At 60.1% G+C, this 27096-nt stretch overlaps 3 protein-coding genes across 3 annotated transcripts; 2 read left to right on the top strand and 1 right to left on the bottom strand.

Moving 5' to 3' along the window:
* Nucleotides 1-824: 824 nt before the first annotated feature.
* Nucleotides 825-3865, top strand: ERCC1 (ERCC excision repair 1, endonuclease non-catalytic subunit). Its single transcript, XM_001517542.6, has 9 exons — nucleotides 825-1001; nucleotides 1580-1774; nucleotides 2439-2542; nucleotides 2754-2853; nucleotides 3014-3090; nucleotides 3262-3361; nucleotides 3445-3516; nucleotides 3600-3668; nucleotides 3769-3865. Exons 1-9 carry the CDS (start codon nucleotides 840-842, stop codon nucleotides 3820-3822), a joined length of 933 nt encoding a protein of 310 aa, XP_001517592.3. The 5' UTR covers nucleotides 825-839; the 3' UTR covers nucleotides 3823-3865.
* Nucleotides 3713-7578, bottom strand: POLR1G (RNA polymerase I subunit G). The gene is made up of 3 exons (XM_029065276.2): nucleotides 7251-7578; nucleotides 6761-6899; nucleotides 3713-5200 (listed from the first exon to the last, which is right to left on the bottom strand). The coding sequence occupies exons 1-3, from the start codon at nucleotides 7279-7281 to the stop codon at nucleotides 3961-3963; spliced, it is 1410 nt and encodes a 469-aa protein (XP_028921109.1). The 5' UTR covers nucleotides 7282-7578; the 3' UTR covers nucleotides 3713-3960.
* Nucleotides 7579-10115: 2537 nt separating this feature from the next.
* On the top strand, nucleotides 10116-19832 carry PPP1R13L (protein phosphatase 1 regulatory subunit 13 like). The gene is made up of 12 exons (XM_029065205.1): nucleotides 10116-10191; nucleotides 12997-13086; nucleotides 13194-13958; nucleotides 14487-14585; nucleotides 14682-14779; nucleotides 14905-15463; nucleotides 15813-16309; nucleotides 16486-16617; nucleotides 16723-16856; nucleotides 17636-17802; nucleotides 19265-19464; nucleotides 19632-19832. Exons 1-12 carry the CDS (start codon nucleotides 10188-10190, stop codon nucleotides 19668-19670), a joined length of 2784 nt encoding a protein of 927 aa, XP_028921038.1. The 5' UTR covers nucleotides 10116-10187; the 3' UTR covers nucleotides 19671-19832.
* The last annotated feature ends 7264 nt before the right edge of the window (nucleotides 19833-27096 follow it).

Genomic DNA, 27096 nt, shown 5'->3' with positions numbered 1-27096 from the left:
ATCTGTAAAATGGGGATTAAGACTGTGAGCCCAATGTGGAACAGGGGCTACGTCCAACCTGATTAGCTTGTATCTACCCCAGTGCTTAGAACAGTGCTTGATGCATAGTAACGGCTTAACAAATACTATCATCATCATCATACAAGCGCTTAGTACAGTGCTCTGCACACAGTAAGTGCTCAATAAATACGATTGAATGAATCAATCACAGTTATTGAGCGCTTACTACTACTAATAATAATTATGGTATTTGTGCTGTACCACACTGTACTAAGCATTTGGGAGAATACAGTATAACAATATAACAGACACATTCCCTGCCCACAACGAGCTTACAGTCTACAGTGGGAGCTAGACATGAATACCAACAAATAAATTACACATAAGTACCTAAGTGCTGTGGGGCTGGGTGAATAAAGGGGGCAAATCAGGTCGACGCATAAGGGAGTGGTATCTAATCCAGCTCTTAGTATGGTGCTTGACACATACTTTAAACGAACAAAAAATAAACAAAAAAAAAACCCGACCCCAGGCTGGTCAGACACCAACGCCTCCTCCCTTCCCCCGCCTTCCAGGAAAGAGGCTCCTTCTCCGCTTTCCCTCAGGCCCCGCCTCAGTCCTCCAAGACCATAGAGGTTACGGAGAGGCAGCGCCGTCTCTGTGGTCGCCCGGACCATAGACGTTCCTGGCGGGGCGGTGGAAAGAGAGGCAGGAAGTGCAGAGTCCGTGGCCCCTCTGGCTGCTTCGGCGCCGAAACTCGGTGGTCTGGCGCCGCGGATCGGAGCACGCAGGCGCGGCTGCCTGGCCCGGGGTGGGAAGGCCATCGTGCCAGACTGCGCATGCGCAGCCCCGGAGGGCGGGAGAGGCCTGCGGTTGACGGCCACACCGGTCCCGAGGTTCCTCCGCCGGTTCCGCCGGTGATGGAGCCGGAGCGAGCGGCCGCCCCGCCTCCTGGGAGGAAGAGGTTCACCGTCCCCCTGGAGGCGGAGCCTCCCGGGCCGGTAGGAAGGGTCGGGGTCAACGGGCAGGGGGTCAGCTCCCCAATAATAATGATGCTGGTATTTGTTAAGCGCTTACTATGTGCCAAGCACTGTTCTAAGCGTTGTGGGGGTACCATGCAATCAGGTCGTCCCACTTGGGGGCTCCCATTCTCAATCCCCATGGTACAAGGTGAGGTAACTGAGACACAGAGAAGTGAAGTGGTTTGCCCAAAGTCACACAGCTGGCAAGCGGATTAGAACCCATGACCTCTGACTCCCAAGCTCGGGCTCTTTCCACTGAACCACGCTGCTTCTCCCCAATAATAATAATGTTGGTATTTGGTAAGCGCTTACTATGTGCCAAGCACTGTTCTAAGCGCTGGGGTAGATACAAGGTCAACAGGTTGTCCCACCTAGGGCTCACAGTCTTCCTCCCCATTTTACAGATGAGGTCACTGAGGCACAGAGAAGTGAAGTGGCTTGCCCAAGGTCACACAGCTGACAAGGGACGGGGCTGGGATTAGAACCCATGACCTCTGACTCCCGAGCCCGGGATCTTTCCATTGAGCCACGCTGCAATCTTGCCTCCCCCCACCCAGGTGAAGCCACTGTTTAAGGCGGGAGCCGCCTCCAACCCCGCCGGCTCCAGGGAAACAACGCCGCCGCCCCCCGCCAACGATCCGGTTCCCCCGGTCCCCGACCCCTCGGCCGGCAGCACCGACGGGACACCCGATGGGGCCCCCACTGTGAAACCCGGCACGAGGAGCAGCAGCATCATCGTGAGCCCCCGACAGGTGAGGGGGTCTGGGCCCGGCCATCCAGCTTCAAGGCCGGAAGCGCATTGTGGGCAGGGAATCTGTCTGTTAGATCGTTGTGTTGTAATCTCCCAAGCGCTTAGTACACTGCTCTGCACACAGTAAGCACGATTGACTGATTATGGGCGGCGGACGTGTCTACTAATGCTGTTGCATTCAATCCTCCCAAGCGGATAGTATAGTGCTCTGCACATAGTGAGCGCTCAATAAATACCACTCATTGATCGACCTCTAGACTGTAAACTCCATTGTGGGCAGGGAATGTATCTGAGAAGCAGCATGGCATAGTGGATATAGCACGAGCCTGGGAGTCAGAAGGTCATGGGTTCTAATCCCAGCTCTGCCGCTTGTCTGCTGTGACCTTGGGCACATCACTTCACTGGGCCTCAGTTCCCTCCTCTGTAAAGAGGGGATTGAGAGCGTGAGCCCCACGTGGGAAAGGGACTGTGTCCAACCCGATTTGCTTATATCCACCTCAGCACTTAGTGCCTGGTACATAGTAAACACTTAAATACTATCATTATTATTGTTATATTGTACTCTCCTAAGCACTTATTTCAGTGCTCTGCACACAGAAAGCACTCAATAAGTACTACTGAATGAATGACTGACCTCAATCTCTTGCCTCTCTCTCTTTCCACAGCGGGGAAACCCGGTGTTAAAATATGTGCGGAATGTACCCTGGCAGTTTGGGGACATCCTACCCGACTATGTGCTGGGACAGAGCACCTGTGCCCTCTTCCTCAGGTGTGAGCCTGGGGGTGGGGGTAGGAGCCCGAGCTTCCTTCTGATCTCCTCCCTGCCCCCCCCCCCCCCCCCGGCTCTCGTAGTACAGGGCAGTGGAAGAGAGCCAGTGTGGGCTGGGGAGGTGACAGGCGCGGGCATTAGCGTCAATCCTAGCAGGGGAGAGGGGCCTGAGTGGGGCAGTGACCCCAGAGCATGGGTTGTCACCCCACAGTCTGCGCTACCACAATCTCCACCCCAACTACATCCACGAGCGGCTGCAGGGGCTGGGCAAGACCTACCAGTTGCGGGTGCTGCTGCTGCAGGTCGACGTGGTGAGAACCCCAGGAGGGCTGGAGAGGAAGTGGGGAGGGGCTTGTCGTCATCATCATCAATGGTATGAGCATTTAATGCCTGTAGAGAGCACTGTATTACAGGCGAGGTGCCGGGAGCTCAAGCTCACTCCCCCACAAACCCCTGTATGTCCCCGAGCAGAAGGACCCACAGCACGTACTGAAGGAGCTGGCCCGGATGTGTCTGCTGGCGGAGTGCACCCTCATCCTGGCCTGGAGGTGGGGGTGGGACACCCTTGTTGTGGACCAGAAGTGGGAGGGGGCACCCTAATACTGGCTTGGAGGTGGGGTGGGACACCCTTGTCCTGGCCTGGAGGGGATGGGGAACAACATGGGATGGGGGAGAGGGACGGACTCTTCCTACCCACTCTCCTACCCTCCACCCCCCAGCCCCGAGGAAGCTGGCCGCTACTTGGAGACCTACAAGGCCTATGAGCAGAAGCCGGCCGACCTGCTCAAGGAGAAGCTGGAACAAGATTTCCTGTCGCGGGTGAGGTTCTCGCCCCCCTCCCGGGGTCCCCAGCCCACCTCAGGTGGCTCCCCTCTTCCTGATCCCGGCCTCTCTCCCCTCAGGTGACCGACTGCCTGACCACGGTGAAGTCCGTCAACAGGACGGACAGCCTGACCCTGCTTTCCACGTTTGGGGTAAGGCTGGGGCTAAAGGGAACCGGGGGACTGAACGGTCACGGGGCAGCCTCTCTCCAACCCCTGCACCTCTATCTTCCCAGTCCCTGGACCAGCTTGTGGCCGCTTCAGCGGAGGACCTGTCCCTGTGCCCGGGCTTTGGCCCCCAGAAGGTGAGGGGAAGAGGGGGTGAGGCGGGGAGAAGGAGAGCCGCACATTCAGCCTGACAAATACCGCCATTTAATAACGTCTACGGTGTCCTCCCCACTCCAGGCCCGGCGACTCTTCGATACCCTGCACGAGCCGTTCCTGAAGGGATCCCGGTAGTCCCCTGTGACCTGTGGTGCGTCCAATAAACTGTGTATCTGTGCCACTGCCTGCATCTGCTTCTGTGCTCACCGGGGCAGAGGGTGGGCAGGAGGAGGCACTATAGTCTGGTCCTGTTCCCAGTGCCCCTCCTCCTCCTCAATTCTCCTCTTTCAGCTTCTTCTTTTTCTTCTTGGTGGGGTGCTGGGTCGGGGTCTCTGACCTGGGCTGGGGTTCTGGCCCAGCCTCCTCGGGGGGCAGCACTGGCACTGGGGAGTTGGCCTCCTCCTTTCTCTTCTTCTTTTTGGTGAGGGGCTCCAGCCCTGCCTCGGTCACCCCAGGCAGCTCCAGCACTGGGGCCTCAGACTCCTCCTTTCTCTTCCTCTTTTTGGTGGGGAGCTGGTTCAGCTGGCAGGGGGGCAGGGGCTCTGACAGAGGCCCGGCTCCCAGCTCTGCCTCTGCTCCCAGGGGCAGCACAGGTAGCAGGGGCTCGGACTCCTCCTTTCTCCTCTTCCTCTTCTTCTGGGTGGGGAGCTGGTCCAGCTGGCAGGAGGGCTCCGACAAGGGCCCGGCCTCTAGCTTCGCCTCAGTCCCCACAGGTAGATCTGGCGCTGGGGGTTCTGTCTGCGGGGGCTCGGATTCCTCCTTCATCTTCCTCCTCCTCTTGGTGGGGAGCTGTTCCAGCTGGCAGAGGGGCTCCAACACTCTCTCGGCCCCCAGAGGCAGCTCTGGCACTGAGGGGTCCAGCTTCAGCTCTGGGGGTCTGGCCTCCTCCTTTCTTCTCCTCCTCTTCTTGGTGGAAGGCTCTTCCAGCTGGCAGGGGGGCTGCAACAGGAACTCCTGCTCTGTCTTATTTACTGGAGGCAGCTCAAGAATTGGGGCCTCGAGCTCCTGTTTTCTCCTCCTCTTCTTGGGCTTGGGGCTTAGGGGCTCCAGGCCTGGCTGCCCATCTGGGAGAACCCCATAACCCCTATCCCAGGACTCAACTTCTTGTTTGAGCTCCAGCTCTGCCTCTCTCACTCGTTTCTTTGTCCTCTTCCTCTTGGGGTCTGCGGCGTCCACCACGGCCCCGGGCTTCCTGTTCAGCTGGACAGGCGGACTGCCACCAAATGCCCTGAATCGTTGGCGGAGTCCTGGTGGTATCTGAGGCGGGGGTGGGGATGGGATGGACAGAGGCTGAGAGGGAGTCTGTGGGGCCAGGGGCCCATCACACACGTTGAGGGAGCCCTTCAGGGCTGGACCGCACACCAGTTGTCCCCGGGCTGCAGATGGCACCAACAGACAGGGGCCACCACTCACAAAGCTGCCCTGGTTGCCCAGGACCTGGTAGGAACGGCGACTTCCATCTTTGGTCTTCAAGTTTTTGAGTCCAGTCAGTGATACTCGACACCCATTCAAGCTGGGGGAGGGGGAGTAAGGCAAGACATGAGGGTCAAGGCTCAGCCTTTCAGTCAGTCAACCGTATTTATTAAACCCTTATTGGGTGCAGGGTGCTGTCCTAAGCATTTGAGAGAGTACAGAATAATGGTGTAACAAGCACATTCCCTGCCCACAACAAGCTTACAGTCTAGAGGGGGAGACAGACATTAATATAAATTACAGATATGTACATAAATGCTGTGGGGCCGGGGATGGGAAGGGTGAATAAAGGGAGCAAGTCAGGACAAGGCAGAAGGGAGTGGGAGTAGAGAAAAGGAGGACTAAGTCAGGGAAGGCCCCCTGGAAATGTGCCTTCAGTGAGGCTTTGAGTTAGGGGTGAGGGGACAGTAACTGTTGGATAGGAGAAGAGGGAGCATACCAGGCCAGAGGCAGGATGTGGGTGAGACGTAGGCAGTGAGATGGACGAGATCGAGGTACAGTAAAAAGGTTCGTTCATTCATTAAATAGTATTTATTGAGCGCTTACTATGTGCAGAACACTGTACTAAGCATTTGAAATATACAATTCGGCAACAGATAGAGACAATCCCTGTACAATGACGGGCTTACAGTTTAATCGGGGGAGACAGACGGACAAAAACAAGACAACATAATCACGATAAATAGAATCAAGGGGATGTACACCTCATTAACAAAATAGATAGGGTAATAAAAATATATACAAATGAGCACAGTGCTGAAGGGAGAAGGGGAGGAAGAGGGAAAGGGGGCTTAGTTGAGGGAAGGTGGGGGGGGAAGGGGGAGCAAAGGGAACAGAGGGAAAAGGGGAAGCTCAGTCTGGGAAGGCCTCTTGGAGGAGGTGAGCTCTCAGTAGGGCTTTCAAGAGGGGAAGAGAGTTTGGCGGAGGTGAGGAGGGAGGCCAATCCAGGACAGCGGGAGGACGTGGGCCAGGGGTCGACGGGGGGATAGGCCTGAACGGGGGACGGTGAGGAGGTGAGCGGCAGAGGAGGAGCAAAGTGTGCGGGCTGGGTTGGAGTTGGGGAGTATTGAGGTGAAGTAGGAGGGGGCAAACTGATTGAGCTCTTTAAAGCCTAGAGTGAGGAGTTTCCGTTTGATGTCGAGGTGGATAGGAAACCACTGGAAGTTCTTGAGTGGGGAAACGTGGCCTGAACATCTTCGGGAGAACTCGAGCATGGAGTGGGAGGAGTCCTCTAACGTGCATCAAGCGTTCAAACCTCGCTGTTATTACTCCTGGGGATGGGATGTCAACTGCTGGGGGGGGGGGGGGGGGGCGGGGGGGGGGGGGGGGGGGGGGGGGGGGGGGGGGGGCCGCTGCGCAATTAGTCTGGAAACGGGAGGGAGTGTTTCAGCTTGTTGTGGGCAGGGAACGTATCCACCACCTCTGCTGAATCGTACTCCCCCAAGAGCTCAGTACACTGCCCGCACACAGTAAGCGCTCAATAAATGCGACTGTGCGTGTCATTAAACCGGGAGCTGGGGTGGGTAAGGTGGGCAGCTAACCCCGGGAGTGGGCAGGAGAGGAAACAGGTGGGGTGTTGGTTGGGGCGGGGGCCTCTTACCTCTCGGGAACGAAGTCCGCGGGGGCTTTGATAAGCCACAGTTCGGTGGTCGGTGACTGCAGCGACTCCAGCGAAAATGGCACGTCGGTCGGGGGCGCCGAGGGGGAGAAGTCCGGGGGACACTCGAACTTCTTGACGGCTGGGGAGAGGGGTCAGAGGGTCAGAGGAAAGGGGTTCCCCTGTCGCCCAAGCAGCATAGCGTAGCGGATAGGGCACGGGCCTAGGAGTCAGAAGGTCATGGGTTCTAATCCCGGCTCCGCCGCTTGGGCAAGTCATTTGACTTCTCCGTGCCTCAATTATCCCACCTGTAAAATGGGGATGGAGACTGTGCGCCCCAAATGGGTGAGGGGCAGTGTCCAACCCGATTTGCTTTATTCCGCCCCGGGGTTTAGTACAGTGCCTGGCACATATTAAGCACTTAGCACATGCCATAATGATTATTATTATTATTATTATTATTGCCCCAATTTTCTTCCCTCCCTCGGCTTACCGGGCGGCCCAGGAGACCCCTGCAGCCACATGGCTCGAGAAGTGCACGTTCCGCCCCTAGCGGGAGCCGGAAGTCCACAAACGCGTCATCGAAGGGGGCGGAGCCCGTCGGCAAGGACGAGTCCATATCAACAGGAGCGGGGGGGGACAAAACCGGTATTTCAGGAGATGAAGAGATTTTTGTCCCCGTAACCGTCCGGGGACGCGTCGACCTACGAAAACATATGGATGACATGTGGGTTAGGGACTCCCTCTTCCGCATCGGAGCCAGGAAGACCCAACGTCTCCCGCAATTCTGCCGGGCTTGGTTCGCTCCACGGGAGTTTTAAGGGGGGGGGGGAACCAGGGAAACTCGGTGGTTGCTCCCGGACTGGCCACCAGGGGGCAGGCTCGGCTCGCTCAACTCCGCCCCGATTCATTCATTCATTCATTCATTCAATCGTAAATAATAATAATGTTGGTATTTGTTAAGCGCTTACTCTGTGCAGAGCACTGTTCTAAGCGCTGGGAGAGATACAGGGTGATCAGATTGTCCCCCGTGAAGCTCACAGTCTTCATCCCCATTTTACAGATGAGGTCAGTGAGGCACGGAGAAGTGAAGTGACTTGCCCGCAGCCACACAGCTGACGAGTGGCAGAGCCGGGATTCGAACCCATGGCCTCTGACTCCCAAGCCCGGGATCTTTCCACTGAGCCACGCTGCTTCCCAATCGTATTTATTGAGCGCTTACTATGTGCAGAGCACTCTACTAAGCGTTTGGAATGAACAATTCGGCAACAGATAGAGACAATCCCTGCCCAATAACGGGCTCACAGTCTAAACAGGGGGGGGGCAGACAACGAAACAGAACAAAACAAGTAGTCTGGCGACAAAGCAAGTAATCCGGCGACCAAACAAGTAGCCTGGCGGGAGGGAGAAAAGGGGGGGGGCTTTCCCCTCCCCCCACAGTCCCGCGGCTACCGTTCTCCCCCCGCCCCGCGACCCCCCTCCCGGTGTAAACAGTTACACGTGTCCGCGCCGGATTCCGGGCCAAGCCAGGAGGCCCAGTCCCGGGTGAAGCGGCGCCAGGCCAGGCTCGGAGGCTCGTCCCCGCCCCCGCCATCCGGGCTCGGATCTTTCCGTGCCGCCCTCGGAGACAGGCTCCCGAGGCGGGGGCGGGAAAGCCGGCTGACCGCATTCCTAACCGATGCGTCAAGCCCCGCGAAGACCGTCGGGACTTGTAGGCTCCGCCGGGACCCCAAGTATTGGCGTTGACGGTGGGGGGGGGGGTGGGGGGGGGAGGGTCCTCTCCCCGAACCCACGCGTGAAGTCACCCAACTCCCATCCCGACCTCCCCCCCACCAGGCCCTTTGCCACCGGCCCAAGCGGGAGCGTTTCCGTCCCGCCGGGAATTGCCCACGCTTCAGCTTCCAAGAGTGGAAGGGGGATCTCCGAGGGGTGCGAGGCCCACGAAGCCGTCTGGGAGTTGTAGTCTCTCCGGGGTGGCCGCCACCCTTCCCCGGGGAACGGCCCCCTCCCCCCCCCCCTCGTTCCGCCCCCCTGCTTCGGAGGCCCGGGCCCGTGTCCTCCCTGCCCTCCCCGCCTCCTCCCCGCCGCCCGCGGCCGGTGATTGATGGTCGCCGGGCGGGGGCCGGAGTGGGGCGGGGGTTGGGGGCAGGGGCGGGGGCAGGGAGGGGGTGACTGAATCCCTATTGGTCGAGAGGGGCGCTGCTTGGGGCCGGTACCCCGCTGGGGAGGGGTATCCCTGCCCCCCGCCCGGCCTGAAGGCCCTCCCCCTTCCCCGCCGGGGAAACTGAGGCCGGGAGGCGACCCGGGTGTCCGACCCCCAAGCTCTCCGGTCCCGGTGCCCAGAGGCTGCGGCGGCACCGCCCCCGGCCCGCCCCCGCCCCCGTCCCCGCCCCCGGGCTGTCCCCGAGCCGGGAGAACTACAAGTCCCAGGATGCCGGCGGGGGAGCGCTCCCCACCTGTGGCCCTGTAAAACCTGCTTACTGCGCCCGTCCCGCAGCTCGAGCCGGAGCCCCGGAGCCCCGGAGCCCCGGAGCCTCGGAGCCCCCGACCCTCGGAGCCCCGGAGCGCCTCGGAGCCAGCAGCGGCCGGCCGGCCGGCCGACCTGGAGCGGCCCGTCAGAGGCCCCCATCCCCCCGACCCCCCGCCCGGGACCTCGCCTCTGCGCAGTAAGTCCGGCTTGGGGGGCGGTGGGGTTTATGACCGTTGAACGCCTGGGTCCCCGGCCAGGGGGCGAGGGCCGCCGGACATCTCGGGGCGAAGGGCTCCGCCAGGGCATCCCCGGCCCGGGGTGAGGTCGCGGGGGTAACGGGGGTCAGGGGGAGCGGGGGCGGGGGGTGGCAACCGCAGCCCGGAGAGCCGGGTGGGCTGGCAGGGAGCGAGGGGGCGCGATGGAGGCGGGGGAGCGGCCCGTGGCGCCCCCCGCCCGGGGCCCGAGCCCGGGGAAGGGCGGAGGTGTCTGCGCCCCTCCTAACGTGTAATTAACTAAGCGTCCGACCAGTCCGACTGGCGGCGCGTCGATTCCAGGCTCTCCCCCCGCCCCCACCCCCAAACGCCCCCCCCCAGCCCCCGATCTCCAGGGCTACCGACCCTCCCTGGCGTCAGGGTCCGGCCCCACCATCCTCTTCCCCAACCAGAGTAGGAATATTGGGAGCAGAGGGCCCTTGGCCGGACATTTCAGGGGTCGGGATTCTGAGGTCCGGTCTGATTCCCCAGCCGAGTCATCACAACGCTGGCACGGGCCCCGTCCCCTCAGGGTGACCAGGGAGCGAGTAAGGGGTGGGGACAGCCAAGTCCCTCCCGGGTGGGAAGGGGTGGGGCCACCCCGACCTCCCTCTTCTTCACCTCCCCGTGTTCTTCACACCAGGACCAGCGGCCGGCCGAGCCGCGGAATCTCCTCTACCCAGCGGCCGGCCGGGCCGGGAGGCGTTGGATGGGTGAGGGCGAGGGGCAGCCGGGGCTCCTTGCATCCTGTCGGACCCCTGAGTCCGGCTTCGGGGCGACACAGGCTGGACGCTTCCTATTAAGGGGGGAGGGAAGGCCCGTCGCGCCGGCTCGTCAAAGGGGGCAGAGGGACGAGCCGACTGCGTCCCACCCGCGAGGGTGACGAGCGGAGAGCCGGGGAGGAGGCCGTCGAGGCTAGTGGAGGGAAGGGGGCGAAGGGCGAGGGGCGGCGGCCACAGCCAGCAGCTGCCTCCCCCTTGCCGTTTCCCTCCCTGCCCCAGCGGCAGCGACGCCTCGGGGCCCGGGCCAGCGTGGGGCTTCACTTACCCAACCCGAAACTGGGAACGGGGTCATTGCGGCGGCCCCGCCCTCCCAAAACCTCCTCCTGGGAGGGGCCACAGGCAGAGGACACCGGGCGGGGCGAGGAGGGCCGCAAGGTGGGGTCCCCTCCCCTTCCCACCCCGCCCCGCTCGGAGACTTCTTCAAGGAGGGCGGGCGGGGTGCCGAGGTTTGGCTCTCGGTCCTCCCTGCCGTCTGGCTTCACTGCCCCCGCTGGTCTGATCGACCGTGGGCTTCGGAAAAGGGAGACAAGGGGGCTCGGGGGGGGAGGAGCGGGGGCTGAACCTGTCCTGCCTTGGAAGACATGGCGGGGGGGGGGGGGGGCGGCCGCGGATGGAGAATTGGAGGACGGTCCCCGCCACTTAGACTGTGCGTCCCACCGAGGGGCAGGCACGGTGTCTGACCTGATTATCTTGCTTCTACGACTTAGTACAGTGCTTGGCACAGAGTAAGCGTTTAACAGATACCACCTTTATCGTTACTGTTGTGGTTATTATTACCTCCGCTCCTTAGAGACAGACACAACACGCACACACACACACAGACGCATATCTCTCACACGCACCCCTGCAGCTATCTCTCACACGCACCCCCAGACATACACATATCTCTCACACGCAGACACACACACACAGAGGCCCCCGGTTCCCGGTCGAGGGGCCGGATCTGCCGGAACGTGTCGCATACCGGCGGGCTGAGCTCAGCGCGGGGCGAGGCGGGGCCGCACCCCGTTCCCTCCCAGCCCCGGGGCGCCGCCCGCTCCCTGCCGCGCCCCCTCGTGGCCGACGCCTCCACTGCAGCGGGGACCGGCGGCGGGGGGCACCTGTCACTCACGCAGTTAATCGTCTCTATCGAGCGCTTACTATGTGCAGAGCACTGTACTAAGCGCTTGGGAGAGCGCAACAGAGCAGTAAACAGACATAGCCCCTGCCCTTACAGTCTAGAGGGGGGCAGATTACAGTCGGGGGCGTGGGGGGACGCTTACAACCTAGAAGAGGAGTTTACAACCCAGAGGGGAAACTGAGAGGCTGAGGTGGAAAGTTTACAGACTAGAGGGGGGAAGCTTACAGTCTAGAGAAGAGCTTACAGCCTAGACGGGAAAGCTTAAAGTCTAGGGTGGGAAGCTTATAGGCTAGAGGGGAAAGCTTCCAGGCTAGAGGGGGAGTTTACAGCCTAGAGGGGAGAAGCTTACAGTCTAGAGGGGAATTTACAGCCTAGACGGGAAAGCTTAAAGTCTAAGGTTCTATTTATTCTAAGAATCTATTTATTGCTATTGTTCTTGTCTGTCCGCCTCCCCCGATTAGACTGTAAGCCCGTCAGAGGGCAGGGACTGTTACCGATTTGTACATGCCAAGCGCTTAGTACAGTGCTCTGCACAGAGTAAGCGCTCAATAAATACTATTGAATGAATGAATGAATGAATAAGGTGGGAAGCTTTCGGCCTAGAGGGGAAAGCTTCCAGGCTGGAGGGGCAGTTTACAGCCTAGAGGGGAGAGCTTCCAGTTTAGAGGAGGAGTTTACAGCCTAGAGGGGGAAGCTTCCAGTCCAGACGGGGATCTGCCCGGCCAAGACGGGGGAAACTCCGATGCTCTCAGTCCCTGGCGACGCATCCCTGTCTCTCCACCGCACCCCCCCCCCCCACTCCCGCCTTCCAGGGCCCCAGGCCTGCCCCGGCCTCGCCGCCCTTCCCCCATAGGGAGCAGGCGGGCGGGGGCTGGGGGTCCGGACCCCCGGGGGTCGGCCGGCTCGGGGGGGGAGGGGGGGAAGGGCGGGGCGAGTTCTCGGCGGCGGCGGCGACAGGGAGCGATCCAACAGCGTCGCCCGGGGTGCTCAGCGCCGACCGTCCGACCGTCGCTCAGGCTGGGAGCGGGCGGGGGGGCCGAGGGCAGGAGGCGAAGGTCACCCGCGTGCTGGCCCGGGGAGGAGGGGCAGGAACGGACCCGGGGGCGGGCCCGGACGCACCGGCCTCCGCGGCCCCGACCCGCCCGTCAACAAGAGCCTCGCCCTGCCGCCCCGGGACAGAGGACGGCGCTGTCACCGCGCCCCACCCCCGCGAAACCGAGCGCCCGGATCCCGCCCCCTACCTGCCGCGCTGGTCCGGGGGCGGGGGGGAAACTGAGGCAGGGAGCGGTGGCGGGACCGGTGCTGCCGGCCGAGCCGTGTCCCCGGGCCCGGCGGCGAGGGCGGCGAGCCCGGCGGCTCCGGGTGCGGATCCGCCGGCGGCCGATAGCGGCCCGGTCCGGCCAGAAGCCCCGCCTCAGTCTCCCCTTCAGCCAATCGCGCGAAGGCGTCCGGGGCGGGGAGGGAGCGCCGACGGGAGCGGGGCTCGGCCGGCTGGAGCCTCCCGGGGTTGCGGGGGCGGAGGCGGGGAGCGGGAGCGGGAGCGGGGCTCGCCTAGTCGGGGGGAGGCGGGGGAGGCCCGCACCTTTCCCCGCAGCGGCCGCTCCCTCTCCCCGCAGGTGACCTGGCGCTGCGCGGCCCCCCCGGCCCCGCCATGGACAGCGAGAGGCTGCAGAGCGCCCGGGACCTGTTGGACATGAATTTCCAGTGTGAGCCATCGCGGGTGGAGGGGGGGGGGGGGGGCCGGGACCGGGGCGGAGGGCTCCCCGCGGCTGCACCCCACGACCCCTCTGACCTGCCCCCCGCCCCCGCTCAGCCCTGGCCATGAAGCACATCGACCTGAAGCAGATGGAGCTGGACTCGGCGGCGGCCAAAGTGGACGAGCTGACCAAGCAGCTGGAGTCCCTGTGGTCCGACAACCCCACGCCGCCCCCTCACCCGCAGGCCGGCGCCTCCCCGAGAGCGAGCGCGGCCCCCTCCCCACTGGCCCGGGCCGGGCCCCTCCCCGGACCGAGTCCTCGCCCGGGCCCCTTCGCCGCCCCCCCGGCCGGAGCCCCCGAGTGCGAGTCGCCGTTTCCGTCTCCCCGTCTGCAGCTGAGCCGCTGCGGCCCCGGCCCGGACCACGGCAGCCGGCCGCCTCCGCCACGCAGCCGGCCGGCCGACGGCTCCGACCCCGCCCCGTCCCCGTTCGGCCGGTCCGAGAGCGCCCCGGCGCTCTTCCCCTACAGCCCGCTGTCCCCCAAGGGCCGCCCCGCCTCGCCGCGACCCTCCATCTTCCTGCAGCCCGAGACCTTCCCTGCCCTGGGCCGGGCCCCGTCCCCCCGACCCGGAGCCATGACCCTCCGCTCGGCCGGACCCCTGGACCACCCCGGGGCCGGCGCCTTCCGCCCCATCCCCTCCCCGCAGTACCTGTCCAACCGCGCGGCCTCCCCGCGGCTCGGGCCTTCCCACGCCGACGGCCCCGGCCCGCAGATCTTCTTCCCGGACCGCGTCCCCTCGCCCCGACCGACCCTGTCCGCCCCCTTCGACGGCTCCCCGCCCGCCGGAGCGGGCAGCGCCTTCGCCCCGCTCCGGGCTCAAGGTGAGGGAAGCCGGGAGGGCGAAAGGGGGGGATGGAAGGAAGGGGGGGGAGATGGAGGGAGGAGACCGAAGGGTGAGATGGAAGGAGGAGGAGAGAGGGAAGAGGAGGAGGGGAGAGGGAGGAGGAGAGGGGATGGAGGGAGGAGGGAGTAAGGTGGGATGGAGCAGGAGGAAGGGTGGGATGAAAGGATGAAGGGAGAAGGTGGGATGGACGGAGGAAGGGAGGGTGGGATGGAAGGAGGAGAAAGGAAGGACGGGGAGGAGGGATGGACGGAGGAGGGGAGGGTGGGATGGAAGGAGGAGAAAGGAAGGACGGGGAGGAGGGATGGACGGAGGAGGGGAGGGTGGGATGGAAGGAGGAGAAAGGAAGGACGGGGAGGAGGGATGGACGGAGGAGGGGAGGGTGAGATGGAAGGAGGAAGGAAGGACGGGGAGGAGGGTGTGGGCAGGGGTAGAGGCGCCCGCTCTCACCATCTCACCGATCCCCTCCCGCCCCCTGCCCTGCCCTGCCCCGCCCCGCCCCTCCCAGACGACCTGACCCTCCGGCGGAGACCCCCGAAGACCTGGAACGAGTCGGACCTGGACCTGGTGTACGAGAAGAAGCCGTCGCACAGCAGCAGCTACGAGCGTGAGGACTGGGGCCGGGCCAGGGGACAGAGTGGGCCTGGGGTCCGCCCCCGCCCCACCCTTGTCCCTCTAACCTCACCCCGGCCCCCCCCCCCAGGTCTGGATGTCTTTGGGGGGCTGCGCCAGGTGCCCCCGGGACTGCAGTTGTCGCCGTGGCGGGAGTCCAGCCTGGATGGGGCCGGCGGCCCCGGGAAGGTGAGGGGCGCCCTGGGGGGTGGAGCGGAGGTCTTTCCGGGGGTGGGGCCACCCCGGGGGCTCTGGGCCCGGTCCAGCTCCCGACGGCCGAGACATTGGACCTCCGCTCTCCTCCCGCCCCCCAGGACGGCCTGACCAGTTCCACTCTGCCTCGGAATTACAAGGTGTCTCCGCTGGCCAGCGACCGGAGACAGGAACCGGGGGGCTACCGGCGGTCTCTGCCCCCCGGGCCGCCGGGCACCCTGCCCCGGAGCTGGCAGCCGGCCTCTCGCATCCCCATGCCCCCCGCCAGCGCCCCGGGCCGGGCCCCCCGCCAGCGCCCCATCCCCCTCTCTATGATCTTCAAGCTGCAGAACGCTTTCTGGCAGTACGGGGCGGCCACGGCCGGGCCCCCCGGCTCCCCGATCTTGAGCCGGGTCCTGTCCCAGTCCCACCCTCTGTCCCAGCCCCAGCTCCACCCTCAGCCCCAGCCCCAACTCCATCCTCCGTCCCAGCCGCAGCCCCCTCCTCAGCCCCAGCCCCAAATCCATCCTCCGTCCCAGCTGCAGCCCCCCCCTCAGCCCCAGCCCCCTCCTCAGCCCCAGCAGCCCCAACAGCCCCAGCAGCCCCAGCAGCCTCAGCAGCCCCAGCCCCAGGCTCCTGCCCCTCCAGCCCTCACACCGGGTCGGGCCTTGGGCGTTGAAGGTGAGTGAATTCCTTCCAGTGGCGGAGGGATGGTGGCGGGGCAAAACGAGCGCACCCGGGGTGGTGGGCGTGGGGATCCCCCTCCCCCGAAGATCATCTCATTCCTTCCTCCGCCTCCACGCGGGGCCCACCTCCATTCCCGGGTCCCCTCAGTGAGGGGCAAAAATGTCCACCCGCTCCCCTGAGTCAAGCACCGCGGCGGCCCCGAGTCCTGCCCGAATCCCGCTTACCGTAGCCCCGCCACCCTCTGTCTCCTCGGGCATTTTAGTGGTTGGGGGGCGGGGGGAAGCCAGCGGGCCCCGGGGAGGGAAGGCCAGGACACCCCCCCGCCCTCTCTCCCTCCCCGCAGACGTCGGGAAGGCCGCCGAGCCCCTGGCCGACGTGGAGGCCGAGCTGGAGGGTCTCGGGCTGCTGCCGGTCAGCGAGGGGCCCGAGGCCGAAGAGGTGCCGCGGCCGCTGAGCCCCACGCGGCTGCAGCCGGCGCTGCCCCCCGAGGCGCAGACGCTGCCCGAGCTGGAGGAGGTGGTGCGGGTCCTGGCTGACATCCCCCGGCCCCTCAAGCGCCGCGGCTCCATGGAGCAGAGCCCCGCGCCCGCCCTGCCCCCCACCCACAAGAGGCAATACCAGCAGCTCATCAGCCGCCTCTTCCACCGGCACAGCCACCGCCAGGACCCGGGCGGCGCCGCCGGACCCGAGCCCGACCTCGGACCCATCTCCGAGGGCGCCGAGCCCAAGGCCCCGGCCCCGGCTCCGGCCCCGGCCCCGGCCCCGGCCCCAACGGTGCCCACCCCGCCCCCCACCCCGCCGCAGCTCCTCCCGCCCGAGCCAGCCGCCCCCCACAGCCCGGTACGTGTCTGCCCAAAGCCCGTGTCCGTCCCTGCCTCCCCGCCCCCGTCCCTCCCTCCCTTCCTCAGTACCGAGGGAGCAGGCCGACTCCCGGGCCAGCGGGCGGGGAGAAAGCCGGGGCCCGGAGGCGGGCAGCCGGACAACCCGCTGATCCCGCCCCCCGGCCCCCGCCCCAGGAGACCCGCTCGGTGCTGCGCAAGGCGGGATCCCCGCGGAAGAGCCGCCGAGCCCGGCTCAACCCGCTGGTGCGGCTGCTGGACGCCGCGCTGACCGGCGAGCTGGACGTGGTGCAGCAGGCCGTCAAGGAGGTGAGCGCCGGCCGGAGGGGCCCGCCAATGCCGGCCGCGCCTCGGAACCCCCCCACCTCCATCCTCCCCCTCCCCCGCTCACCCCCTGCCACCCCTCCCCCTCAGATGAACGACCCCAGCCAGCCCAACGACGAGGGCATCACGGCCTTACACAACGCCATCTGCGGCGCCAATTACAGCATCGTGGACTTCCTCATTGGCGCGGGAGCTAACGTGAACTCCCCGGACAGCCACGGCTGGTGAGGCCATCCGGCCCGGTGACACGGGGCTCGTGGGTGGGTGGGGGGGCTGTGGGGGAGTGTGGGGAGGGAGGGGTGGGGGGGGGGTGAGATACCCCTCCCCTCGGGACCACGGGGCTGCGAGTCGCATCACTCTCCCCACCTTCAAAGCCTTATTAAGACACATCATCTCCAAGAGGCCTTCCCCAATTAAGCCCTCCTCTCCTCTTCTCCCACTCGCCTCTGTGTCACCCTTGCACTTGAATTTGCCCCCTTAATTCACCCCCTCCCTCAGCCCCACAACACTCACGTACGTATCCTCAATTGATTTATAATAATAATGTTGGTATTTGTTAAGCGCTTACTATGTGCCGAGCACTGTTCTAAGCGCTGGGGTAGACACAGGGGAATCAGGATGTCCCACGTGGGGCTCACAGTCTTAGTCCCCATTTTACAGATGAGGTAACTGAGGCACAGAGAAGTTAAGTGACTTGCCCACAGTCACACAGCTGACAAGTGGCAGAGCTGGGATTCGAACTCATCACCTCTGACTCCAAAGCCCGTGCTTTTTCCACTGAGCCACGCTGCTTCTCTAATATTAATGTCTCTCTCCCCCTCCAGACTGTAAGCTCGTTGTGGGCAGGGAATGTGTCTACCAACTCAACTTGTATCTGTCCCGGCGCTTAGAACAGTGCCTGGCACATAGTAAGCGCTTAACAAATTTTTTTTTAAAAAAAGCTCTTAGTACGGTGCTCTGCATACAGCGAGCACTCAATAAATTCGACTGGTTGATCCCCCAGGACCCCGTTACACTGTGCCGCCTCCTGTAACGACACGGCCATCTGCACGGCGCTGGTCAAGCACGGAGCCTCGGTCTTCGCCACCACGTTCAGTGACGGCGCTATGGCAATCGAGAAGTGCGACCCTTACCGGGACGGCTACGCCGACTGCGTCACCTACCTGGCAGGTACGCTGCCCCCGACAGCCCAAGGGTCAGACTCCTCGGTTTCACTCTCCCTCACCCTTCCCTCGGCCCCACAGCACTTATGTCCACATCCCCAATTTATTTATATATATTAATATAATAATGATGGTATCTGTTAAGCGCTTACTATGTGCCAAGCACTGTTCTAAGCGCTGGGGGTGGGGGGGATACAAGGTAATCAGATGGGGCTCACAGTCTTAATCCCCATATTACAGATGAGGGAACCAAGGCACAGAGAATTTAAGTGACTTGCCCAAAGTAACCCAGCGGACCGGGGCGGAGCGGGATTAGAACCCATGACCCCTGACTCCCTAAGCCACTCCTCTTTTCCACTGAGCCAAGCTGCTTCTCTAGTATCGGTTTCCTCCTCTAGGGTCCAAGCTCGCTGTGGGCAGCGCATGTGTCTGTTATGTTGTTATATTGTACTCTCCCAGTTACAGTGCCCTGCACCCAGTAAGCGTTCAATAAATATGATTGATCGATTGGGACAGCCGCATCAATCAATCAGTGAATTGATCGTATTTATTGAGGATTTACTGGGTGCAGAGTACTGTACTGAGTGCTTGGAGAGTACGAGAGCTGATAGTCACGTCCCTAGCCCACGATGAGCTTTTACAGTCGAGAGGGGACCCCTATCTAGAGCCTCATCGCCTAACGCTGCCCCTTGCTTCTCTTCGCCATCACGCCCCTGCCCCTGTGCCCCTCGTTGCTCCGACTCATTCATTCATTCATTCATTCATTCAATAGTATTTATTGAGCGCTTACTATGTGCAGAGCACTGTACTAAGCGCTTGGAACGTACAAATCGGCAACAGATAGAGACAGTCTCTGCCCTTTGATGGGCTTACAGTCTAATCGGGGGAGACGGGCAGATGAGAACAATGGCAATAAATAGAGTCGAGGAGAAGAACATCTCATAAAAACAATGACAAATAAATAGAATCAGGGTGATGTACATCTCATTAAACAAAATAAACAAAATAAATAGGGTGATGAAGATATATTCAGTTGAGCGGACGGGTACAGTGCTGAGGGGATGGGACGGGAGAGGGGGAGGAGGAGAGGGAAAGGGGGGAGAAGAGGGTTTAGCTGCAGAGAGGTGAAGGGGGGGTAGAGGGAGCAGAGGGAAAAAGGGGGGAGCTCAGTCTGGGAAGACCTCTTGGAGGAGGTGAGCTTTAAGTAGGGATTTGAAGAGGGGATGAGAATTAGATTGACGGAGGTGAGGAGGGAGGGCGTTCCAGGACCGCGGGAGGACGTGGCCCAGGGGTCGACGGCGGGATAGGCGAGACCGAAGGACGGTGAGAAGGTGGGCGGCAGAGGAGCGGAGCGTGCGCGGTGGGCAGTAGAAAGAGAGAAGGGAGGAGAGGTAGGAAGGGGCAAGGTGATCTTGGCGCCCTGCTCCCGCCGCACCCCGTGGCCGGCATGTGACACTGACGCATTGCAGACGTGGAGCAGAGCCTGGGGCTCATGAACAACGGGGCGGTGTACGCGCTCTGGGACTACAGTGCCGAGTTCGGGGACGAGTTGTCCTTCCGCGAGGGCGAGCCCGTGACCGTGCTGCGGCGGGACGGGCCCGAGGAGACCGACTGGTGGTGGGCATCGCTCTACGGCCACGAGGGCTACGTGCCCAGGAACTACTTTGGGGTGAGCATTGGGGGGGGGGGCCTCCCGCGGAGGGATGGGGGAGGGCAGGTGGTCTCCAAGATGGGCGTGGGAGGGGGCGCGGAAGCCTGGGGACCTTCCATTAGGGATCAAAGGGGCGATCGGACAGCCGCGGTTACACCTGGCCTCTCTTTCTCCCTCCTGGTCAGCTATTCCCCAGGGTTCGGCTCCAACGCCACAAGGTGTAAACCAGGATTGTCGGCGCCTCCTCATCCCACCCGCGCCGTCCCCGCCTCTTGGGTCACACGCACGGACCGAGAATCTGGCTCAGACCCGACGGTCGGAGCAGGACCCTCCCCCCAGTGCGCCCCTCCGTTTTACTCTTCGTCAATAAAAGTGCCTTCAATCAATCAGTGGTATTTATTGAGCGATTACTGTGTGCAGAGCACTGAACTAAGGGCTTGGGAGAATACAATACAACAGAGTCGGTTAGGCGCGTTTCCTGCCTACAGCGAATTTACAGCCTAGGGAGGGGGAGACAGAAGGGTCGCGTGCCTTTTGTGTGCCTTTTGTGTAATTCGAGGGGAACCGGAGCCAAAACTGTTTAGAAAGGGGACTAGAAGCAGCGTCTTCCTCTGTGCTCCGGAACGATCGGCGGGAGCGCGCTTCGCGCCCCCGCCGCAAACCCTCGCAGCCCAACAGGCGGTGCCGACCTGATTGAGAACAGGCGGTAGTCCGGTCCGTCCCCTCCCGCTTTGCCTATTGGCCGCTTAGCTGATCCAGACCGCGGGAAGCCGAAGGAAGCGGACCTGGTTGAGAACAAGCTACAGCCCCCATCCTTGCCGCACCACGTGGTCGGGCCCCGCAGGACCAATTTCAGAGGCTCTATCTACGAGACCTCGTGGCCATTGAGATTTACGCGGCATGGCCCCCAAGGACCTGATTGAGAATAAATCGCGGCCCCGCCTTCTTTTTTTAATGGCATGTTTTAAGGACTTAGTATGTGCCAGGCATTGTACTAAGGGCTGGAGTAGATGCAAGCTAATCAGGTTGGACACAGTCCACGTCCCAAGTGGGGCGCACAGTTATAATCTCCATTTTACGGATGAGAAAACAAGCATAGAGAAGTTAAGTGACTTGCCCAAGGTCACCCAGCAGACAAGGGACAGAGTCGGGATTAGAACCCAGATCTTTCTGACTCCCAGGCCGGTGCTCTATCCATTAAGCCACGCTGCTTCTCTTTTTTCTCCACCCTGCTCTACTGCTACTTAATAGTCAATCCGTCAATGGTGATTACTGAGCACATATTCAATAGTATTTATTGAGCGCTTACTATGTGCAGAGCACTGTACTAAGCGCTTGGGATGAACAAGTCGGCAACAGATAGAGACAGTCCCTGCCGTTTGACGGGCTTACAGTCTAATCTTGCTGAGCACTGTACTGTTTGAAAGAGTACAGTGTAACAGTTGATAGGCACGTTCCCTGCCCACAGAGTCTAGAGGGGGAGAGAGACCTTAAATTTCGGCTCTATACAAAAGTGCCATGTGGATGAGGTGACTATTAAGTGCTTTAAAAAGGTCCACTTGTCACAAGTGTCCAAAAAGCCTCGGAACCTCTCCAGACTGTGTGACCTGATCGAAGTGAATCTCATTAAGAATGCATCAGGGTCAAAGAAGTACCTTTCCCTTCAGTGACTCAATGGGGCGGATCTGATTGAGAACGAGAACCGGATGGATGCACATTCTCTGCTTTTGCCTCTCTGGAGGAAGTCTTCGACGATGCTGTGGCCTGAGTCAAGGGGACCAGGTGGACCAGGTTGGCAGGGAACGGCAATCAGGCCAGCTCTCTGACCTCTTTTCCTCTTCTAAGGAGCCGCGGCTAGCAAGGGACTTCTCCCTACCTCTACCCCAGGACTCGCCGCCGCAAGGACCCACGCGTTCTGCAAGAAGGGGGTCTCAACTGAGAAAATTCCGCAGTTAGGACCTCACTCGACCCCCACGCCCTCTGCCAAGGGAAACGAGGGACAGACCTGATTGGAAACGCTCCGTAATTGGCAACCCTCTGCCACGTGGTTAGAGGGTGCAGACCTGATTGAAAACGGAGGACCGATCAGGCTCCCCCGACCACCTCCCGCCGGGAAACTGGGGAAAACTTTTGAGCCACACAACCTCGATGGAACGGGCTTATGTGATAACGAACCCCGAAAAGACATCCAGTCACTCATTCAACCGTATTTACCGAACGCTTACCGTGTGCAGAGCACTGTACTAAGCGCTTAGGAGAGTACAACAGAGTGGGTAGGCGCGTTTCCTGCCTACAGCGAATTTACAGCCTCGGGAGGCGGAGAGAGAAGTGTCGCGTGCCTTTTGTGTCATCGATAATTCGAGGAGAAACGGTGCCAAAACTCTTTAGAAAGGGGAATAGAAGCAGCGTCTTCCTTTGTGCCCCGGGGAGGGGGCGAAGGCCCAGGGCGGTCGGCGGGAGCGCGCTTGGCGCCCCCGCCGCAAACCCTCATAGCCCAATGGGCGAACGTGCCCGCAGGCGTTCCGACCTGATTGAGAACAGGCGATGGTGCGGTCCGCCCCTTCCCGCCTGCCTATTGGTGGTCGCTTAGCTGGTCCGGACGCCGGGAATCCAAAGGTGGCGGACCTGGTTGAGAACAAGCTACAGCCCGCCAGGCTCCACAGGGGGTTCATTCATTCATTCAATCAGATTTATTGAGCGCTTCCTGTGTACAGGGCTTGGGAAAGTACAGTACAAAAATAAACAGTGACATGCCTTGTCCACAACAAGCTTACAGTCTAGGGGACTGGGTTCCCAGTCTTAATCCCCATTTTTCATATGAGGTAACTAAGGCCCAGAGAAGCCAAATGACTTGCCCAAGGTCACCCAGCAGAAAGTAATAATGATAATAATAATTGTGGTATTTGTTAAGCACTTACTATGTTCCGGGCACTGTTCTAAGCACTAAGATAGATACAAGTTAATCAGGTCTCACATGGGGCTCACAATACAAGTAGGAGGGAGAACAGGTATTGAATCCTCATTTTGCAGAAGCGGTAACAGAGGCAGAGAGAACTTAAGTGACTTGCCCAAGGTCACACAGGAGGTAAGTGGCAGAACCGGGATTAGAACCCAGGTCCTTCTGACTCCCAGGCCCAGGCGGTACCTATCAGACCACACTGCTTCCCGTCAAAAATGAATTCAGGCCCATTATTTTCTTCCCCGCTGAGACGCCTCGCATCTTCTCCGGATTACGTGTCCTTAGAGAAACAGTCTTTATTGACAGTGAGCTGCGGTTAAGATGCCTCCCTCCTTGCCCTCCGTGAGGGCTCGCAGACGCTCCAAAACACGTGACTAGGCTTGGTCGAACCGGTTTGAGAAGAGCGGCATTTGGGCGTCCTTTCCTCCCTACACATCCAGAGACCTTACAGCCTATGCAGACCACGTGTCAACAATTAGGGGACCTGATTGGGAAAAAAGTAGCGACAAGGATCATTCTCCGCACCTCCTCCCTACCCCACCCCATCCCCCAAAGCTTAGTAGCTCTTTCTGAGTATCCAGAGCAAGGCTTTCCCGAAAGTTTGCTCCCTGTCCCCTCCGCGAAGACTCCCATCTATGGGGATTCCATACCTGCTCTCATTTCTACTCAGTCTGTGAACCCCACGTAGGACCTATTTACCTTGTGTCTACCACAGTGCTTAGTACAGTGTTTGATCAGTCAATCGATGGTATTTATTAAATGCTTTCAGCGCAGAGCACTGTACTAAGCATCCGGAAGGGTACTGTATAGCAGAGCTGGCAGACACATTCCCTCCCCACAACAAGAAGCAGGGTGGTCTAGAGGCTAGAGCACGGGCCATGGAAGTCAGAAGGACCTTGGTTCTCATCCCGACCATGCCACTTGTGTGTTGTGTGACAAGGCACTAAACTTCTCTGTGCCTCAGTTACCTCATCTGTAAAATGAGAATTAAGACTGTGAGCCCCATGTGGGATGTGGACTGTGTCCAACGTCATAAACTTGTATCTACCCCAGCGCTTAGTAGAGTACCTGGCACATAGTAACTGCTTAACAGATCTATTATTATTATTATCCGGTATCTACCACAGCTCTTAGTATAGTGTTGGGTCAATTCACCAATCAATAGTTTTTATTGAGCAGCTACTGTATATGGAGCACTGTACTAAGCGCTTGGGAGAGTCCACAGTAGCAGAGTTGGTAGACACGTTCCCTGCTCACAACGATCTTATAGTCTTCAGGGGGAGACAGACGTTAATATAAATAAATTACAGAAGTAGCCGGCTCTATAAGAGACCACATCCCCTGCGTTGAGACCACTCTCTCCCTCATCCTTCCCTATTAAACTATTTCCCCGCCCTTTCTGCCTTGGCGACCCGTGAAGCCGCTCCTGTTTGACACCTAGCCGCGCTGGGAGGAAGCCGGGGTGGGTCGGCTCAACTCTCCTCGCTAGACCACAGCCTTCCTGGACCACAGGACTCAAGCGAGTCTCGATCTGACTGAGAATGAGCCACCGTTAGGTCCCCTTTACACGCACCTCGAAAAAGCCTGGAAAAAACCGATTTAATCTTTGTCGCCTGGAAAAAGCGGACCGGATTGAGAACGACCACCGGTCAGCGTGGCTCAGTGGAAAGAGCACGGGCTTTGGAGTCAGAAGTCATGGGTTCGAATCCCGCCTCGGCCACTTGTCTGCTGTGTGACCGTGGGCAAGTCACTTAATTTCTCGGTGCCTCAGTTACCTCATCTGTAAAATGGGGATGAAGACTGTGAGCCCCACGTGGGACAACCTGATCCCCCTGTGTCTACCCCAGCGCTTAGAACAGTGCTCGGCACATAGTAAGCGCTTAACAAATACCAACATTATTAGGTCCGCTCTGTCCCCGTTTTCGAGATGGGCTTTCCGGATCTCGTGTCCGGAATCCTGTCGGAGAATGGATAGACGGGAGCTGGACGGATCTCTTCGCCCCACCCGTCCCAGAGGCCTCGCAGCTCCTTCGGTTCAACACCTGTGCTGCCTCCTACTTGGACTGTGGGACAGGGACTGTGTTCAACCTTATTAACTTGTATCTACCTCAGGGTTTAGAACAGGGCTTGACGTATAGTCAATTTAGAGGATGTGGGATCTAATCCCACCTCTGCCACTTGTCTGCCATGTGACCTTGGTCAAGTCACTTCATTTCTCTATCAATCAAGCAATCAATGGAATTTATTGAGTGCTTACTATCTACAGGACACTGTACTAAGCGCTTGGGAGAGTACAACAGAATTAGCAGACACGCTCCCTGCGCCTAACAAATTTACTGTTTTGAAGACTCTATGCCTCGATTACCTCACCGATAAAACGGGGATTAAATCCTCCTCCCTCCTACGTGGACTGTGAACCCAATGTGACTGTGTTCAACCTGATTAAGGTGTACCTACCTCAGCGCTTAGAACAATGCTTGGCAGTTACTAAGCGCTTAACGAGTACCATAAGTAAGCGCTTGATGAGCATAATAAAGAAGAAACCGCGGTTGAATCTCATATACACAAACCCATATACACAGAGACCGAATGAGCCCATTGTAGACCTGTTTGAGAACTGCACGATGTCGGGCCCGCCCTGCCCGCGGGAATTTAGCCATTTTTCCAGACGAAGCAAACTGAGGCTGCAGACCTGATTGGGAACCGTCCACGGGGAGGACCCCCCCCCCCTCCCCCCCAACCTCGTAGTTTTTCGAGACCACGCCAACTGGGCAGAGACCTGATTGAAAACAGTCCGCATCTCCGCCCACCCACCGTCTTCATACCACGCTCACCGAGGGGCAGACTTGATTGAACACAGTGCGCGGACATCCTAATAATAACTGCGATTGTTAATAATAATGTTGGTACTTGTTAAGCGCTTACTATGTGCCGAGCACTGTTCTAAGCGCTGGGGGAGATACAGGGTAATCAGGTTGTCCCACGTGAGGCTCACAGTTAATCCCCATTTTCCAGATGAGGGAACTGAGGCACAGAGAAGTTAAGTGACTTGCCCACAGTCACACAACTGACAAGTGGCAGAGCCGGGAGTCGAACCCATGACCTCTGACTCCGAAGCCTGGGGTCTTTCCACTGAGCCTCAGCGTTTACAGCGTGACAGTGTACTAAGCGCTGGGTGGATCCAAGCGAATCGCGTTGAATACATTCCCTGTCCCACGTGGAGCTAACCATCTCAAACCCTATTTTGCAGATGAGGAAACTGAGGCGCAGAGAATAATAATAATAATGTTGGTATTTGTTAAGCGCTTACTATGTGCCGAGCACTGTTCTAAGCGCTGGGGTAGACACAAGGGAATCAGGTTGTGCCACGTGGGGCTCACAGTCTTAATCCCCATTTTACAGATGAGGTAACTGAGGCACCGAGAAGTTAAGTGACTTGCCCAAAGGCACACAGCTGACAAATGGCCGAGCCGGCATTTGAACCCATGACCTCTGACTCCAAAGCCCGTGCTCTTTCCACTGAGCCGCGCTGAGAAGTGAAGGGACGTAGCTCAGGTCAGACAGCAGACAAGTGGCGGACCTGGAATGAGAATCCACGACCGGGGTTCCACCCACTACGCCATGTTTGCTGCTTCTGAGGAGAGGGTCATGCCTCCCTTGCCCTCGGAGGCCTTGCGGCTTCTCCAGATCATGCGCGAACCCAAAAGCGGACCTGATCGAAAACAGTCCCCATCAGGTCCACCCCCCACCTTCTTCGGCCCCACGCGACCCGGACGAGCGGACCTGATTGAGAACGGGCCGCGGTCGTGGTATTTGGCGCGCTCTGCCCGCCGCCTCGTCCGCGAGCGCGGCTCGGCCTCGTGACCCCGTCACGCGGGCTTTGCTGAGGAATAATAATAATAATGTTGGTATTTGTTAAGCGCTTACTATGTGCCGAGCACTGTTCTAAGCACTGGGGTAGATACAGGGTAATCAGGTTGTCCCATGTGGGGCTCACAGTCTTAATCCCCATTGTTTTTACAGATGAGGTAACTGAGGCCCAGAGAAGTTAAGGGACTTGCCCACAGTCACACAGCTGACAAGTGGCAGAGTCGGGATTTGAACCCATGATCTCTGACTCCAAAGCCCGTGCTCTTTCCACTGAGCCACGAGGAAGGGCTGTGGCCCCCAGCTCTCGCAAAAACTTCCACATCGCGTGTCCCGCCTGAGTGGACTTGATTGAACGTGGTTTAGTGGAATAATAATAATGTTGGTATTTGTTAAGCGCTTACTGGGTGCCCAGCACTGTTCTAAGCGCCGAATCAGCACGAGCTGGGGAGTCAGAGGTCGTGGATTCTAATTCCAGCTCCGCTACTTGGCAGCTGTGTGACCTTGGGCAAGTCACTTCACTTCTCTGTGCCTCAGTTACCTCATCTGGAAAAAGGGGATTATGACTGCGAGCCCCATGTGGGACCACCTGATTACCTTGGATCTACCTCAGCGCTTAGAACAGTCCTTGGCACATAGCAAACGCTTAACAAATGCCGTCATTATTATTACTGAGCAGGGCCTTCCTTTCTTCCAGCTCGCTCAGTTCTCCCTTTGCCCCTCGAAGCAGAGCAGTTTATCACCCTGCGACCCCCCCCCCCCCCGGGGTGGCCCTGATTGAGAATGAGCGGCCACGTGGGCCTGGGACTCGGTCAGCCCCTTCC

The sequence above is a fragment of the Ornithorhynchus anatinus genome, chromosome 5, assembly GCF_004115215.2.
Source record: "Ornithorhynchus anatinus isolate Pmale09 chromosome 5, mOrnAna1.pri.v4, whole genome shotgun sequence".
NCBI lineage: Eukaryota > Metazoa > Chordata > Mammalia > Monotremata > Ornithorhynchidae > Ornithorhynchus > Ornithorhynchus anatinus.
This window is presented reverse-complemented; position numbering and strand designations above follow the sequence as displayed.